The 19,312-nt window shown below is 40.4% G+C and overlaps 1 protein-coding gene across 1 annotated transcript; it reads left to right on the plus strand.

Moving 5' to 3' along the window:
* Nucleotides 1-16,363: 16,363 nt before the first annotated feature.
* Nucleotides 16,364-18,732, plus strand: LOC148021442 (uncharacterized). The gene is made up of 3 exons (XM_087699313.1): nt 16,364-17,712; nt 17,888-18,063; nt 18,160-18,732. Exons 1-3 carry the CDS (start codon nt 16,593-16,595, stop codon nt 18,670-18,672), a joined length of 1,809 nt encoding a protein of 602 aa, XP_087555439.1. The 5' UTR covers nt 16,364-16,592; the 3' UTR covers nt 18,673-18,732.
* Nucleotides 18,733-19,312: the final 580 nt, after the last annotated feature.

Raw genomic sequence — 19,312 nt, forward strand, 5'->3', positions numbered from 1 at the left:
TGGGGATATGTTGAGAGTGGAAAAAGACTGAATTTTTGACTAATTTTTGTTGTTTTTGAGATCTAAATGATTGATTTTTGATGGATTTAGAGTGATGTATGGTTGATTAAGGAAGTGTTTGAGAGTGTTTTGGATGATATTGATTATGTTTTGGAAGTTCATGATGATTCTCAGTAGAGATATGAAGCTTTGTGATGTTCTGATAGCTTCTGTTGAGGTTCTGATTGGTACTGTATACCTTCTGTATAGCTTCTATTTTGTTCTAATTGTCTTCTGTATGAAGCATAGATTGATGATTGATGAAGATTGAGATCTTTTGGAAGCTTGTTGAATAGTTTTTTATAGTTTTGAATGGTTTTAGTATGAGTTATGAGGTTTTGATGACCTTCTGTAACCCTTTGTAAACCTTCTGTAGAACCTCTGTCTCTGCTCTATCTCTGCTCTATAACTGTTCTATAGCTGCTCTGGTACTGTACTGTACTATTCTGTAGACCTTCTATAAGTGTTCTATAGAATGTATGCTCAATATATGTGTGACTTTGGAAAAGTTTTCTAACTTTTGGAAAGGATGAATCTAAGTTGAAAAGAGCTAAAACAAATGGAAGAAGCAGATGTTGAAGATTAAAGAGAAAGACTAAGTGACAGTGACAGTAGTGAGCTATGAAGGGACACTGTAGTGGCTCTAGTGCCTCTTCATATCAGACATACCTCTTGGGAGGTGCATCCATGACCTAAGAAGGATTATTGAGAGTTATTATGAGAGTATTGTAGTGATGAGATGATGTACTATTGATAGAGAGAGAGAGAGAGAGAGAGAGAGAGAGAGAGCAAAAGATAGTCAATTCTATCAAAACAGTGTAACTGTATATGAGAGATTGAGAGAGAAGACTATGAAGACATTGAAGAAGAATAATATGTGATTGATTTCCATTAAAAGATGGTGTATTCTTCTATGTTCATTGTTCTATTGAAGGATTCTATGAAGATGTTGAAGATTATGGTTGATTCTATTAAATCCGTGGGAGATATTTACTATGATGCTGCGTGAAGATTTGCTGTTTTCTTTGTTTTAATCGTCAAAAGAATGAAATAAAAGTTTGTTGATGTTACAAGATAGATTTTCTTGCAGTAGAATTCCCTTTTTCCTTGGTGTTCCTCTTGGGGCACCACAAGCTCGAGCATGATGGGTTTTCTTGCCATGATAGACTTCATGCAGAAACCTCATACATCTTAGTTAGAAAGGGTGCATTGGAAGGAAACTGATCTATAAGTGTTTCATGTTTTGATTTTTTTGAATAGCTTAGGATTTGGGAGAGATTGGTTAGACTTGGACATTTTTCTTTTTTTGTTCACAAATAAATAAATAAATACAAAAATAGAACATCACCAATTGATGCTCATAGACCAATCTTGTAAGTTTAGGCTTCATCAAGTTGTTGTGGAATTTTGAGTGCTCAAGGGGATTTGTGATCATTAAATTTTTTATTTTTGACTGAATTTTTCCTATTTTTTATCTTACTTTTCATGTGGAACCATAGTCACGTCATGGATGAAGCATTGGATGACAACTAGCTAGTTGTGGTCCTTTTACAAGTAGCCCAAAAAAGTAAAAGCATGAGTGCATGACTAGAATGAAGAGTGCTAGTTATTTTGCATTAGAAATCTAGCATGAAACTAGTTTTGAGTGCTACATATATGGGGAATTGTGATTTCATGATAGCTTTTTAGACATGCACAAGACATTTACCAATTATCAAGTGTAGCAAACATAGTCGTAATCAATGAGGGCATGATTGGGATTGTTTGTTTGAATCAATTGTGAGACATGATTTGCTGAAAATTTACTATTAAATCTCTGAGAAAACTCTTAAATTTTTGAATTTTCATTGATGTGCACAAAGAGGTTACATAGAGACTAGTTGGTTGACAACTCGCTAGTCAATAGTAGTCTTTCAACAAATTGTTTGTGAGTGTTTTGGATTATGGATGATTGCTATAATTTACTATGTATTTATTGTGGAAACCTCTAAACTTTTGCTGAAAATCAATTTGATAGACATAAGATTCAATTGGGATAGATGGGAGGTCAAACAAATTTGATTGACTAATGATGTACTAAAACTCATTGAAGTGCCTAAATTCTTGTTGTGCTCACCAAATTTGGCCATAAACCTACAAATTGTTTGACAATTTAGGGATACAAACGATAGGAATTCCAAAGTCGCATGGCACATGAGACAGTCTTCTGCAATGTTGACTCGCTTTTCCTTATGAGTGTGGAACAATGCATAGTTTGAAGAGGTAAGGGCCAATTTATAAAAAGACTTTATCCTCATTTCCATATCAAAAAAATTACCATTATTCTTAACAAAGAATTAGTGTTGGACTACTTGGTTCTAAGCATATAGTCACATGTAGGTAGGACTTTCAAGTTGCTCAAAAAGCTAGCTTGAGCTACTAGTAGGACATAGTTTCACTTAGTTTGATGCCTTCTCATTTATATGACCTTTAATAGTGCAAATTGTAAGTTTTATGGCTGAAATTGCAAGTTTCACACTAGCCATGAATCGATGTCGGTCATCTATGTAATTGAGATTGATTGGCATCAAGGAAGTGGTCGAATAGCCATAGTCTAGTGTCAAGCTTCCCTTTTTGGATCTAGAGAGGATGACATGCATATGATTTGGTGATCTACCCCTTCATGCTCATGTAAAGATCACTGAGTCGTCTATAAACATTCTACTCCAAAGACAAAGGGGCTAGCTTACAACCTTGCGAAATCGCAAGGAGGCTGCAATCTTGAGCTGTACCACCCCATGGACTACCATAGTGGATTAGACAATCACTTGTGTAGTATCCCAATCTCATGAGATAAACCATTTGCATTCCGGGCTAATCGTAGAGCTCTTTTGGGGCTTCACACAATAAGGGTCTTCTCCCTTAACGGTGAGAGCTAGACTTGAACTTACCATTCATACACTCTAGTCAAACTAGGAAGTTGGATCCGTAACTAAGACAAGAACACATTGAGGTGATACATCACCATCAAGCTCTTCTCAAAGACGTAGTACTTGCCACACTCATCCTTCAAGAGTCAATCTCTTGAGGAGAATAGTGTGCTTTGGACCCACCTCAGTAACATCTTGACTGAAAAATCATGATCTTATGAGGTATCACGTAACCATCGCAAGCCAAGCTTGACATACACACACAAAGCAATGCCTCAAATACCTCTACTAAAGACAATCATGATTCCTAGCAAAGGCTGACCTTTTGTCTCTAGTGGAGACATTATCTCCCTACTAGACTTGTGAATACCTCACCATCCCCAATTCAAAATCATTAATATTAACCCCACTCTCCCTAGAGCAGGAGAACAACCTCTCATAAGAGAAGCATCTTAGCTATGCTTGATCTTAGGCACCTAGTGTAACATCTTACACATAGTTTTGTCATGAGCTCCCAAGGCTAGCATGAATTAGAATGTGTTTGGAAGTCCTTGTGCAGGAAAGGATTTGAACAAGGAGTTTAGCTTGGGCTTGCACCATGCTTAGAGCTCATCAATACAGTGTCGCAAACACCTTCTTGTGGTTTTATAGTTGTATCTTACACCAATAAGGTTTCATTTGGGCACATCACTTTCATCATCAAGTACTCTAGAGTGGCTAGCTTCCTCAATGTCTTGAGGGAGTGACTAACTCTCCCCTTGTCAACACAAACATCAAGCATTGGCTTGAGCACAAGAAAATGACTATCTTGAGCAATCCATCTTTGTCCAAAAATAATTATCTCAAGCCAACAACACCAAGTCAACCATGTATGCACCTTGAATGTAAATCAAAACCTCAACCATTAGAATGCCTTAAGTGATATCCCAACATCTTGAGTACAACATGTGCGGACATTGATGATGGACCGCCTAGTTAGATGGGTCCACACATCTACACTTAGCACGTTCGTGGTCATTGTAATCCTCACATGGCCACTATCTTATTACTTATCATATTTGGTTGTTACACCTATCCACAACTAGCATAGTTATAGTGCAAGTCAATTAATATAGTTAATTTTGCAATGTTTGAACTAGGAGGCCACTTTTCTTTATGTTTTATCTTATCTATACTTTGTGTACATTGTATTGTGTGTGAAAGAAGAAGAAGAAACAAACAAAAAAACGTTTTGGCCTCCATCTCTTTTCTTGTATTCTTGAGTGAGCTGCCTCTTTGTGTATAGTGTGTGTTTGGAGCAGTAGCTCAAGCAAGTCCCCCCACCATGTGATTTTTGATATAGCATCTCAATCATTGCCTTGAGTTAGCAAACATATTGCCTCAAGTTCTCACTATCTTAAGCCACATCATATTGTCACACTTCAAGTCAATGTGCTTGGATTATAAGCAATGAGCCAAGAGTATTGGCCTCAATCCCTAACCAAGTGCTATGCCATGACCTAAGGAAGAGACACGCCTAGTTGTTTTTGAATCTAAGAATGCCACGTTAATCACAAGAGTATTGTGATTGGTTCAAGTAGGAATAGCTATGTTGTTCTGAGCAACAACTATTGCTTCAGTCGGAGTTGACACCATAATGCCTTGGAGTGCTGAGCAATCAGAATGCTCGAACTGGTGAGCAATTGCAATGCTTCGAGTGATGAGTCTTCAATATAAAAAAGATACATAGCCTACATCTCAAAATATCATCAATATATAAGTGCTTATGTCTCTAAGTGGTGAGCAATCACAATCCTCCGAGCTTGACCATCTCTGAATTAGTCTAAGTGATTAGGCAAGCACTAATTGATCTAAGCATTGATCCAAGCAAAGTGATTGATCAGAGTAGGATTAATGTCACCTTGGTCCAAGTAAAACATCACATGGCTCTGAGCAATCAATGGTTGAATTGATCCAAGTGGTGACGAGAGTGTGATTGGTCTAAGTGTAATTGGCCCAACAAATTGATTTGAGTGGCACAATGGTTGGTTCAAGTGACATGCATTAACCTGAGCAATCAATACTTACATTGTATCAAGCCGCAGCTTCTTGCAACAATCTAAGTGGCAATGACTACAATAATCTAAGTGTTGCATGATTGCAATGATCCAAGTGTTGCAGATGTAATGGTTCAAATAGTGGCATGATTAGTCTGAGTGTTGATGCAACATGTTGATCTGATATTTGAGAGGCAAGAAGCAACGAGTTGATCCAAGCTCTATGTAAATTAATCTGAGAGTTGACAAAAATTTTGATTTGAGCATTTTAAAGGGGGGGAAACAAAGAGAAGCCTTCAAAAGCAAGAAGGTCATGCGTGGGTTTTGGAGAGAAAAGCACAACATGCTTTTGGAAAGGCAAACTTTGAGTGCCCTAGAAAGCACAATGTGTAAGGTGCCTTTTAGGTGTATACTTACATAACATGTAAGGCAAGGGCACACCTATAACAAATAGCCACATTGAAGAGAGAGGCCAAAGACCCACACACACTCCAAGCTAAACAGGATGAAAAGGACTATTGCCAAGCCTCATAGTGTGACAAACCATGACGACAAAGAAATGCCAAACTGACTCAAGTGCAAAACATAGGTACATATCAAATTACTTGTGTTGATCGTGCTCAAAAGAACTTAATCATTTTTCAAGACTAGTAACACATGATAGAGTTGAGTGCATCTTCCTTGTTGGTTGCATGATCCCTAGGAGGCCCAACCCAAAAACAACACAACTCATATACTCAAAACCATGGACTAAGCTTTGTGCTAACTCTAGAATTACATGAAATTGAGCATGGCCACATAGGGTGTCCACAAGAGTCTAACATCATTCCTAACACCCTCTGAGCTCAAATAGAGTGACATATGTGGGTCAACCAAGCTTTATGAACCATTCAAAGCTGAGTGTTGTGAATTCCCTAAGGTTGTGAATACAATGCCACCACACCCTATGCAAGACTTGCAATTGTGGATGTGACATTGCTTACCACATGGGCTTCTAGAAATAGCTAGTGAGTTTCTAAGACTAGGAAGTCGGTTGAGGCCTAATGAAGTATGTTGTGAGACAAAACACTCTCATTGGACAAAGGCCATGTTCTTCAAAAATAGTGACCTAGCTTAGATGAAACAAGACCCTAGACAATAACTTAGAAATGCCTAATCTTGTCCTAGTGATCATAGAGCTGGAGTAGCATCAATTGAGAGAGCATTAACTCAACTAGTGTGCAAACCCATGAGCATTGTTACACCTTCTTTAACAATTGCCGAGCTAACTGAAATATGACTACTAAGAGACACAAGCCAACACCTAGTACAACTTGCTTCCTACAACTTGTGTTGCAAATCTTTATAATGTAAAGAGAAACCTAGGAACTACTCGATTGGTTGACCAAGAGTGGAAAACACACATTAAAATAATCCCACACAACAAGAATTCACACAAGAGTGACTACAAGAGCACTAGACCCCAAGGCTTAATGACCTCTTGACTTTCTACCCATTAACCCCAGTGGGTGTCATCAAGCCTCGGGCAAAGCCTCATGCAACACTCTCCTAGCAAAGCAACACACCACATGTAGGGGAGATAATCTACCTTGATCAAGAATCCACAAGAATTTAACAAAACTTGAGTGCTAGACCTTCGATCTAGTGCTTAGCTTAGCAAGCGTTGCACCATTGAAACTCATTGAGTCAAATTCTAGTGTGTAACCTGAAGTGCATCATCCAATTTCCATATCTCAAGGACTTGAGGAGTACCTTGAGGACCTTAACCATCTGAGTACAACTAGACTAAGGAAAGGACAACATCATGGGAAGTCCTTTGCAAAAGGGGTGACCCATTGTGAAAGCCCTAGCATAGAAACCTAGGACCAAAAGGCCAAGCATTCGATCCCACTCTTAGTCCTCGCGAGCTTCTTCTCAAGCAACTATTGGATCGAATGTCAATAGAGAAGGGTAGTGTTGCTCTAGCCACCACTCTCTTGACTAGATTAGGAGTAGCACCAAGAGCTAGGGGTCAAATGAAAATACCAATAGGCACCAAGAAAGCTGAGAAGTATAGGGCTAAAGATGACCCTTATAGTTTTGTTGAATAGTTAGAATAAGTTTGTGAGGCAAACAACCTCGTGGATGCTGACAAGAGAGCACAAGCTTTTGGACTATGTCTAGGGGGGAAAGGTAGAACATGGTTTACAAGCCTAGATGACACTAAAAAGAACAACTACTCAAGAACTTGTTTATCAAATGCTTCTCGAAAGTAGGATACTTTGATAACCTGATTGTACTCATGAACATGAGCCAAAAAGGACAAGGAGCTGATCCAAGACTATGTCACGCATGTGAGGAGTCTCTACAAAAGAATGCTAGAGCCTAAGAGATCTGCATCTAGGGCAGTGTTAACGGTTTTTATGTATAAAAAACAAAGAGTTGTACAAGGCCCTAGCAAGCAACTCAAACTTGCAAAGAGATGTACTATCAAGCATGTTTGATGAAGCTATAAGAGTTGATGACTTGTTGAAAGAAAGGGAACAATGAAGCCATGCAATCGATATGAATCATCATGATTCTTAGTGAAAGATCCACTGTCTGTAAGAGCAAGCAACATTTGAAGCATAAGATAAAGGAAAGGGAGTGGACTTCTCACAAGAAATGTCTAACCTCAAGCTAGAGATTATCAAGCTTCAAGATGCCTTGAGAAGACCTACTAGAGGCAACATTCAATTTGTGCACTATGAGGGTAACCACTTGATGGTAGAGTGCCTAGAATCTAGATCTAGAACATGTGCTAACTATGGAAGGTATTGGCATGAGGCTATACATTGCAAGGTACCTCAATGGTTGCTTTATCAACAACCTTACCAATAGCAATACCCCATGAACTGCTACTAGTACTAGTTTGGTTGAGGGGCTCCACTAGCTCTACCAATACCTAATGACCAAAGGCCAACTATACATAGGTCTAACATCAATCCAATTGACATACCTAGACCTCCTACACCAATCATAACCCTACCCCCGAGAAATGCTCCTGTGCATTATGTTAACTTGAGGAGGAGCCGTACATAAAACCCTACATCTCGTACACTGAAGAGGGAAATTTAATCCTTATGGACTATATGCCCATCCCAATCATGACATTGGATAGGGAAACAAGACAAGTAGGAGAAATGAAAGTAACAAGAACCATTGACTTGCTAGAATTGTGATCATCCTAGACATATATCATCTCGTTGCCCTAAAAAGGAACATGCCAACAAGGAAAATGCTGAGTTGAGATGCCCCTGAATGTGGGGTTACACATTTATATGTAGACTACCCTAGGAGAAAAGCATCAACTAGTACCTCAAGCATGTCATCTATACCCTTACGACTATTTGGTATCAAGTTCTTGAATGATGAGGCTACCCCTATACCACTGAACATGATGATGAGGGCACAAGCTAAGCAAGTCGGAGTGTCAATACATGGACCTAGTAATGTGGATATTTCTTCTATAGGCAAGAAGAACATGAAGAAGAAGTAGAAGAGAGCCAAAGTAAAAGTTAATCTAAAGAGTCACAATGCTATAACACTAACATCAGGGAGGAAAGTACCTCATGCAGAACCCAAAACCTAGGCTCCAAATATTGAAAAGAAGGGAAGTGCTAAGGTTGGAGAATACCCCAACCTAAGGCACCAAATGGAGATCATCGAGAATATAAGGGGTTGGGTAGAGGAGGCTCAACCTCAAACATTGCCTTTTTCTAGCAACAAACTACCAAGTGTTAAAGAAAAGTTAGGGCAAAATGCCCCAATTCCAGGTAATAACAAGGTGCCACCATCAACTTCAAACATGAAGGTGCCCCCGACTCAATAGTGTATGCCAAATGCTAAGGAGTGGAAGCCTAACCAAAAAGTTCTGACAACCTCTACCATGAACTCCAATAAGGACATTCCAATGGGAGTCAATTATCAAGACCACTCGCCACCTGACACCTCCAGTACACCATCGCTAAAGCCAACCCCTATAGGGACTGAAAGCAAACTATTAGAAGCCTTCCTTGTTCTTGGGAGAAATTTGAGTTTATCTTCACCAAGCATGCTTTTATTACCAAAAATTTTATAAATACTCAAGTAACTCAAGAGTAAGCTCTCACCAGTCATTTGATTTCATCTTTTAAATGCAACCATGTAGAAGCAACCCAAGAAGAAATCGAAAACTTAGAGGCAATAGCCAAGTGTAACTCTCCCTTTCTACAAAAATGGTTTACCCTCTAAGCACAGTGGGAAATACTAGGTTTTAAAATAATGAGAAATGTCGAACAGTGGTGGCAGGTTGGTGCACAGATCGGATGCTGTAAGTGCGCGTAGTGAGCGTCAAAAGGTCCCCAAGAACAAAAGAACTCTACTTTTTGCACACAAATCAATGTAGAAAGCTTGCACGACATGAACAAGAGACCAATTAGGTGCAATCTCCCCCCGTGCCTTGTGTGAGCACTCCACAAAGCATGTATTTCATATATTAATCATCTTCAAGCTCAAATAATAGCCCAAATTACAAAATAGCACGCTATAGCTTTTGAGTTTTCTTTTGTGCCAAATAGAATTAAAGCTAATGGGCGCCCAAGAAGTCAGGCGTACCCAAATACAATGTCCAAATACAAATATGTAAATCGTGCGCCCATGCACATACAAAAATAATAAATAAATATCAAGCGCTTTGATAAATAAGCGCGACAAAATATAGGCGCCATGCCTAAGGTATGCGCCGATCAAAATATTGACGATAACTTGAATACATGCTATCCTCCAATGCTTTCCACTGCCACTGTTGCTATCTCTACACATCAACTGAAGCATTCACAATCATTAGTAAAATAATACAATTAAACCGACAAAAGTGAATACCTAGCAGTCTTCAACTACATAAATAAATTGGTTAGAAATCAATCCTAACCTTAATTTATCACGAGTGTGCACTCTAAACTCATAAATGTTTATTAATTAAATATGTATTTTGCAGAATCACTTGCTATAGAATCACCCATGTACATATAAAATTAACAAAACGCCTGAAAAGGATAGGCGTCCCCATCGACTTCTCGCACAAAGAATCCACTTTGTGTATGAGCCCCGGTAATAAAATCTTACGGAATCCACCGTAAAACCTCACAGAATCCACAGTGGCATGGAATCCACCGTGGAATATGCCTCCTCGCATCACAGGCCATAAAGCCTACTAAGTATGACCCCACCTATGCTACACCAACATCCTTCTAAGTGTTAGCCATCACATAGAATTGACCTTTAGAGGATCATGTCCTACTCCACCCTTATTTAAGATGAATTCTTAGTAAAGAAGAGCTCCACATTGCTAGTCGCATCAATCACAAAGACTTTCTTATGAGCATCCTCACTTATATCACACATGTGGTCATGCAAATAAGTGTCATGGATTGTTACACTACCATGGAGTACAATTCCCATTTCTATGGATGATTACTGCAGTAAGATCCTACAATCCTCGATTAGTTCTCCTTTTTCATTGTATATACCTTCGGCCACAATGTGTGCATGTATTTTTGTTATTTTGTTTCTTTTTCTTCGTCATTAGCACGCACTAAGCCACAACGTCACTCAGCACTACCCCTTGCAAGCTAGGAAGCATTGCAATTTTTAGGGAAGGGGAGGGGGTTGTGTTAATAATTAGAAATAGGGATTAAGTAAATAATTAGAAATAGAAGTCATTTTCTCTCATATTTTGAGCAACACATAGTTTTTAAGCAAAAGAAATATGTGAGTTACATATGGTCAATTTGCTATCTTGGCCTCTCATTACTTGCCTTCTTCTTTTGTAGACACATCGGGAAATGGCAAGAGTTGAGAACAAGGTGGTTTGTGAAAGGCATGGAAGCCACATGTCCCTTTCACAAATGTAGAATTGGCAAAATATAATATGAACGCAGACATCCTAAGGAATGGAGACTTGAGGTAGATGCAAATCCAAAACCTCAGGCATGTCATAAACAAGGAGCAAAAAGCCCAAGAACTAGTGGAGATATGTTCCTTGGCCAAGTATGTGGAGAAGTTTGGTAAAAGAGTTAACCATTCTAAATGTACTAAGCTATTGACTAACTATGATGTGGACAAAAGGATAAGGACTATGATGGTAAAAACAAAAGAGGGACTTTAGAAAGTGGAAATTCCTCTCTCAACAGAACTGGTGCACAAGCTCTAGGGTTGTTAGAATGTCCTTTGAAACCAAAAAAGAAAACAGATGCAATGGCAAAGTTCAACTTCACAAAGCAAGAAATGGGTAATGAAGGCATCAATATGAAAGCGATTCCTGATTCAAAATTACAATTATAGGCCAAGTTAATACACACACTATTCTCTAGTACTCGCCACAATGCCGCAATGAATAAGACCCACTTGACCATGTTTAATACTTGGTTATGGGGCACTTGAAGAATGTGGATCTAAATGTATATACAAGATGCACAATACATGCAACAACCAAGTTACTCATTGAGGCTATGGAGTCTGAAGAAGTCACGATGGAAACCAAGAAACTTGCAAGGGGGAAGCTACAAGCACCCAAGAGGAACAGTAACATCCTTAGCATAAGAAGTGACCTCAAAGGAAAGAATGACAAGCAAGACATGCTCCAACACCTAGGAAAAGCAAAGGCACACACAAGAAGAGGAGGGTTTGCTAACAACCCACTAGGCAAAAAATATAGATGATAAGAGACAAAAAGACTAAAGAAGAGACAAGGAAAAGAGCAAAAGAGACATAGTAGGCAGAGTTAGAGGACATCCAAAAACAAAAGGAGGAGAAAGCTAAGAATGAAGTAGAGGCATAGAAGGACACCCAACAGAAAACTAAGGACAATGACTACCATCATGTTGTAAGGAACTCTATAGAACATATAAGAGGGGAAAGAAGAGCAAAAATTTAGGTTCCACCTAACCTATCCCAACCTATAGCGTGCTTGAGTAAGAGTGCAAAGAAAGTAGGGAGCTCAGCAGGTGGGGAACATCATAGGACTGAAGGCAAATGGAAGGAACTGACCTAGCCATTACTATCACTTATCCCACTAAGCAAACATGTGGAAAGAGCCGCCTTACCACTAAATCTGCCACCCCTACCTCTACTCCTTGCAAGCATAAGGAGCAACCAAGCATCCTTGGTAGCACAATGGCTTGATGCCATCTATTCATTAGTCTCTAGAAGTAGATCGAAGGAAGCAATCACAAGGTCAAAGAGATTGGCCACAAAGGAGGCAGAATTAGAAAGGAGAGGTGAGAAAGTTCCAAGAGTAGAAGAATTGCCATCTCACATACCTCTCATCACTCAAGGGCCTAGATAAGATTTCGATGATTTGTTGAAGACCCTCGAAGAGCAAAGAGACCACAAGGAAGAAGAAAGGAAATAAGTAGTGTTGGCCTTGGAGAAAGAAAAAGAAGCCTTCGTCCCCCTCTAATGATAGTACACAAGGGGTGTCTACCCATTGCGCATGGAGATAGCAACACTAGCAAAGAGAAGAGTAGACAATGATAAGCACAAAGAAGTATATGCACATGAGAAGGAGAGCAAGGAAAGAAGGGAGGTGTAGCACAAGGAGGCCAAGGCCATCCTGGCCCAACTAGAAGACAAGGTGAAGTGACAAGAAGATGAGATTAGTTAGATGTAGCTACAGGACAAGGAGGGAGACCATACAAATGAAGGACAAGGTGCTTTAGTTGGAGGGGCAATAAGAGGTAGCCACTAAAAACTAGGAAAACCTTGAGCAAAGGGTAGAAGATCTAACAAAGGAAAATGAGGAACTCCAACAAAACATGAGGGAGCAAGTTGCCACTCTAGAGGCCATGACCAAGTGGCAAAATAGGGGGTTGGAGCAAGCCAAAAAGAAAATTGAGCAGCTAGAAGAAAGGATGAAGAACCCTTAAAAGAGCTAGCTCATAGGCTTGCAAAGGCAAGACATGATAAGAAAGTGACCTTGGATAGGGCAGAGGTGGTAGAGAAAATAATGAAGATTTAGCAAAAAAGCTTCACAAAAACTTTGATTGAAGTCATGGAACCTATAGAAGAAGATACAATGCAAGGCCTTAGGAGGAAATTGCATATGGCTAGAAAGGCAATTCAAAGCACTTTAGGACTTCTACCTCAGCTAGTAAAGTACAAGCTTACAAGAAATGAGGTGGTATGCTAGCTCAAGGCAAAGGGACTCTCAAATAAAAGACTAATAAGATTGGGCTTCATGGAAATAGAACATCCACTGCCATCACCTTTGCCACTAGAGGTGGGTGAGTATGACACACCAGATGTTGAAGACACCACTCCCCCTAACCAACTTGCCATGGAAAACTTGTCAGATGAGTCCACTTCATGAGAGACACTGAGGGCTCCAAAGCAAAAGAGACTGGTGAGAATGAATGAGCTCAGAGAAAGGCACAAAGCGACACTCCAAGAGGTGTCAAACACCCCCTTCCAGAGGATGAGAGAGACAACCACAATATGTTGGGAGAAGGAGATTGCTACCTTAGGGAGGATTGAGTCAAAGGACACACATCTATACAATTTGATTTTAATATCATAGCATGGAAGCTCAAGGTAACACTTTGTGTTAGTGTAATGAAATAGGTAATACAAACAAGGGAAGCCTTGGGAAAGTGTTGGATTGATTAGAAACTACAAGACCTAGGATTATGGTGCTTTGAAGAGGACTATACGAGTGACAAGGTTGGAGAAGTGCCTAAAAGAGTTTGGGGATTTGAAATGCAATCAACTTGGTGGAGATCCATCTTAGAGGCCAACAATATGGCATGGGTGACCATTTGTAGCACTACATTAGTAAAGTGAGGAACCCCCTCTTTCCTACCTTACCCTAGGCGGCATGAAATTGACTTTGACTATGACATCCATGGAAAATACCATTTCCCACTCATCTACAATGTCAGAGTGACATGGCCAAATGATTGCCTCAAATTGCAAGAAAGAGACTTGGTACCGACATTCAGATGATTTGTGCATACATTCCAAATTTGCCCGAATCCAAACTTCATTGTCACATGCAATTACCTCAAGCTACCAATCATCTTGCAAAATCACAAAAGAGCAGTAAAGGAGGAGGGACTCCACCCCTTATTCTTTGATGTTAATGCAAGTATTGACAAGTACGCTATGGCTAGACTCATTCTACACAATAGCATGTTGCTAGCATACTATCTAAACCTGTTAGAAGACATGAATGCCATACGCTTCACAAGTTGTGGTAATCCCTTCCTACCTATAACCCCCCTGACAATTTGCATAGCCATGAAGACCTACCTCATGAATAAACCTTGTCTTGAACACTCCCTAAAACCTCTACCTCCTCCATCCTGAGAAAAGAGAAAAGAAAAGGAATAGTTGAAAAAAAAAGAAGAGAGAAGAAGATAAGAAAAAGATATATGTGTAGATATATATATATAAGTACCCCACACTTGAGCAATACCTAGGGGTCCTCAAGCTTGAGAGTGCCAAGTGACATTTGTTAGCTAGCTAGAGTTCATCCTCAACAACCCCCTAGTCCATTTCTTCCCCACAACATGTTCAAGGTCCCTACTGACAGGACATCCCAAGAATTTGGCAGACCTATCTCCTTGAACATGGTTTCACAACACACCTCATCTCTCATCAATTGGATCCTCAATCATGGGAGGGACCTAGAAAGCCTCAACTTCTCTAGTGCAGACCCATCTCCCAATCACACCATTCACCCATTGCATATCCACTATTTGTTGCAAGTACTTGAGGAGCAATAAAGACCCATCAACAACCTCCCTCCCTTAATCATCACATGACCTCTTACCCTCTCTTCTATCATTATGTGCATGTTTTGCATACTTTCACTAGTGCCATGGGATTGGCACTTCAATAGTGAGGAGATAATGTCAATTTGACAAATGGGAGTAAAAGTGGAGCAAGTGAGGAAAAAATGACCAAGAAGCAAAAAAAAGGAGGAAAAAGAGAAGAGCTAGTAAAAGGTTAGAAAAGGAGCTAAAGAGAGCGCAAGCATCAAGAAAAGAACAAGTATCCCTATGATGCAAGATGTGCTGAAATTAAATGTCATGTTGCCTAAGTGCAAAAATTGTAAAATTAAATTTTCTTGAGCATCGGGCTCACTCCCATGCAAATTGTAAAATCAAAGTGCAATTAATGACGTGCAGGTGTGTGAGTCAACCACTTTTGAGAAATAGATAGCCTAATGTGTTGCAAGTTCCTGAAGGTGGATCTCAAGAGAATGAGCGATATGCATTGATAGAGATTTAGGCCTTGCCCAAGGTCCAAAAAAAAAAAAACTTCATATAGGAGATAAGAGACCTTATTATAAAGAATTCTCCCATGCAAATTGTAAAATCAAAGCACAATTAATGATGTGCAGGTGTGTGAGTCAACCACTTTCGAGAAATAGATAGCCTAATGGGTTGCAAGATCCTAAGGGTGGATCTCAAGAGAATGAGTGATATGCACTGATAGAGATTTAGGCCTTGCCCAAGGTCCAAAAAAATAAAACTTCATATAGGAGGTAAAAGACCTTATTATAAAGAATTCCACCACTAATGCAACTTGAGCTTATCTTTTTCTCTACCTCTATCTAGTTCTCCATCTTTGAAGCAATCCATGTATGCAAGCATTTTTATGAAGTAGAGAGAAAGGAATCCTATGAGGGTAGTTCTAGCTTCTTGTTGTCTACTTCTACATCTTTTCTCCTTACTTTCTTGGGAACCTTCCCAATTTGAGAGGTAGAGGGAGAGAGTTGTTGCATCGAAGCCATAGAGCGTGAGAGGGCTTGAGAGAGAAAGAGAGAGAGTGTGTGTGTGAGAGAGGGAGAGATCAAAGGTGGACTCATTTTGACTTGGATGAATAAGCGAAGGTGATTGGCTTCTTACGTATGAAGGACAACAAATCAAGAAGTGTGGACATCAATGGAGTTGTCAGAGCTTTAGAGCTCCAACAACAATGAACATCTAAACTATAGCACAATGAGTTCTTTTGACCCTATTCTCTTGTGATATTCTACTTGCTTGGTGGGAAGCAGGTAGCATAATTCACAATGTGAGAATCCTAGTGAGAATTTGTCACTTTGGGCCAGTAGCCTCTTATCTCCCATTGTGCCTAACTAGACAAGTGGTCCCTCACTCACAAAATCTCATGATATTTTTGTAATTGATGATGTTGGGGGTGAAGATTAGTGGTCCCCTTCCCCCATATGTACCTACCTTGATAATATGGTCCCTCTCTTGCAAAAGCTCATGATATTGTTGTAATTCACAATGTGAGACTTATACTCGGAATTCGTCTTTAGCTTATTGTGATTGTATAGCATTTGAGCCTAGGGTTTGGTTGTCTTGTCTTAGGAAAAGGGCATGGAGTTAGTTAGTTAGGCTAGGCTACGTCTGAGTATATATACCTAGAAGCTGTGTGGTTCTTGCCGAGAACACCAGCAGGAGCGACGCACAACAAAGAAGAAACTGGGTGGGGGCGGTCTTTCCTGCGCTGGCGTATGATCAGGTGTGCCTTTACTTCTCCTCCTTACTCGTCCTCCTTCTGTTTTCCTTCCTTGTGAGGCCGTCCCAGCCTGCCTGTCATGGCTTCTATGGTCGACCCTGTCTCGGCCATCGAAAGCCTGCCTGAGCGTAAAGAGCGCCTGCACAAAGCTTTCTCAGAGCTTGAAAGCACGAAATCATTCATCAACAAAACTGGAATCCACTGGAAAGATGTTGAAGAATACATCCTTGACGCAGACAAGACTCTGCGTGAAACCCTAGAAGGTTACCTTGCGAGGGAGAAGGCCCTTAATGCCAAGATTGAGGCCTCTAAAGAGGCTCTCGAGAAAAGAGAGGCGGATGTGTCTTCTCGGGAGCAAGCATCGCTTGCACGTGTGCAGGAACAAAAAGATGCAGCTGTTGCCACCATTTTGGAACAGAAACGGAAATGGTCCGAGGAGAAACAAGCCTTAGATGCGACCAAAATGGAGAAATCTGGTACCAAAGATGGGAAAACTAAGGCTGCTATCAGCCATGCTGAACCAACCATTAAGAGTACCTCTGCCAAGTCTGCAGATGTGGATACCAAGGCCATGGACATAGATACCAAGGCTGCTGCAGGAGATGCTGAGGACTCTCCTGACAAGGATTCCACTGCAGCCCCCAAACAAGAGATAAAGCCTCGCCCCGAGTTAATGGCTTTCTGTGAAGCCATGGACTCAGTTAACTTGCGTCTTTTCATTGCCGAACATAGAAAAGAGCTGAATGCTATCAGTGCTGAACTTCCTTATGCTCTTAGGTCTGCAAAAGATCCATCACAATTAGTGCTGAAAGTCTTGGATGGCTATTACCCTTCGGAGCAAAATGCTAACCAAGGTGCTAAGAAGGATGCAACTCTTCCTGCTAACAGGCGTGCTTGTGTCATTTTGCTGGAAGCCCTTGCAGATCCTATTGTTAGAGATAGTCACAGTGTTATCTCGGAGGAAATCAAACAGTCAGCCAAGCAGTTTGCTGACTTGTGGAAGTCCAAGATGAACTTGGACGGTGAACTAGGTTCAAATATTGCACTTGATGCTCAAAGCTTCTTGCAGCTACTTGCCACCTTTGGGCTGGCACCTGACTATGACCAGGATGAGCTTTGTAAGCTCGTCACTCCTATTGCTCGGCGAAAGCAGACTCCAGCACTTTGTCGTGACCTTGGATTATCAGCCAAGGTTCCAGGTTGGTGACTTTTAGGACATTGTCAATAGTTGATCTGATTGAGTACCTGCCTTACAAACTTGACTTCTGATAGATTGGATTTTACAGTCATTTTGATGTGCCACACTGCACATGCTTTTATTAGTTTGGATGTTTCCTTGCTATAGTGGTTGATGTTCTGAAGTGTTGCCTGCAGATATAGTTGGCAAGCTAATCAAAGATGGCAAACAAATCGAAGCCCTTTCATTTGCTAATGCATTTGAGCTTTTGGATAGTTTTGAGCCCGTTTCACTACTCAAATCTTACCTTAAAGAGGCAAAGAAAGTAGTGCAGACTACTCTTAAGAATGGCAACAACTCAGCTGCAGCACAGGTATGTTGGTTTAGAGCCTTTTCTTAGTGTTTGTATCCACCAAGCAGATATGAGTCTTTAGCATCATTTATTAAATCATGCCAGGATGTTTCACAGAATGATGCCAATCAAAAAGAACTTGCAGCCATGCGAGCTGTTTTGAAGGCAATCAGTGAGTACAAGCTTGAAGACAAGTATGCCCCTGCTCCCTTGGAGAAAAGAATTGCACAACTAGAGAAGGCAAAGCTAGACAGGAAACGTTCTGCCAATGTTGGGAAAAGTGAGCAAACTAAAAGGGCACGCACTAACAATGGAGGTCCTGCATCTGGAAACCCTTATGAGAAACCCTCATTTCGTGGATCTGAGAGGGCTCAGTATGCCGGAATAGGTGTATCTGCCTATGGTGCAGGGTCAGCTCAAGCTGGCTTTGATCATCATCCTCTCAGTGTTGGCCATTATCCTGGTTACAGTGCTGGGAACAGGAGTCCTATTTCACTAACAGGGTCTTACTTGTATGACAATCTGGGCTACGGAACTTCAGCCTTCATCAATACTCCTAGCTCTTATAATGGTTATGGATATGGATCAGGATTAGGAACTACACCATCTGGCTATCAATCGTACCTGTAGAAATGTATGCTAATATTGCAATCTTTGCAAAGATCTCTTCACAAACAGCTTGTTATCTTCTGGGCATCTTAAAAGGGGTCTTCCTTATACTTGTTTTAAAAATCTCTCATGGAAAGACCGAGTTTGTTTTGATTGTGGTTATTGGGGCCTTTAATTGGTTTTACTGAATCTGCCGTATCTGCAGCATTTCTGCAAAAGGATAGTTTGTTCTCCTTTCTGCATCAACCTTTGAGGGTGGGTTCAGACTTAGCGGATAGCATCATAGCTGTGTAAAGGTTGACGGGTACATGATGGCCAGACTTTAACATGTAATGAAACTTTGGTCGAGATAGTGTCTGTTGTGCGACATGATTGTCTGATCTATAGGTGCCAGATGAGCGCTATTTCGCTAAACAAAATTTTGAGATCCGCAAGATTTGAACCACCGTCCATCAAGCACTCTTAATTTGACATGTAGGTTCATCTGCCAGTGTTTTTACTCTTCTTTTGAGCTTAATCTTCTTTGGGCTTGATGTCTTTTCTGGAAAGATGGGAAAATAGTTTTCCAATAAGTGGTGCATATGTGGAGCCGTTGCTTGTGGTGCTCACTTGATTTACATTTTGCATTAAAGTGTCATGGATGCTTGTGATCCATAGATGC

The sequence above is a fragment of the Lygodium microphyllum genome, chromosome 18 (genome assembly GCF_053477565.2).
Source record: "Lygodium microphyllum isolate KBCC chromosome 18, Lygodium_microphyllum_v1.1.10, whole genome shotgun sequence".
NCBI classification, from domain to species: domain Eukaryota; kingdom Viridiplantae; phylum Streptophyta; class Polypodiopsida; order Schizaeales; family Lygodiaceae; genus Lygodium; species Lygodium microphyllum.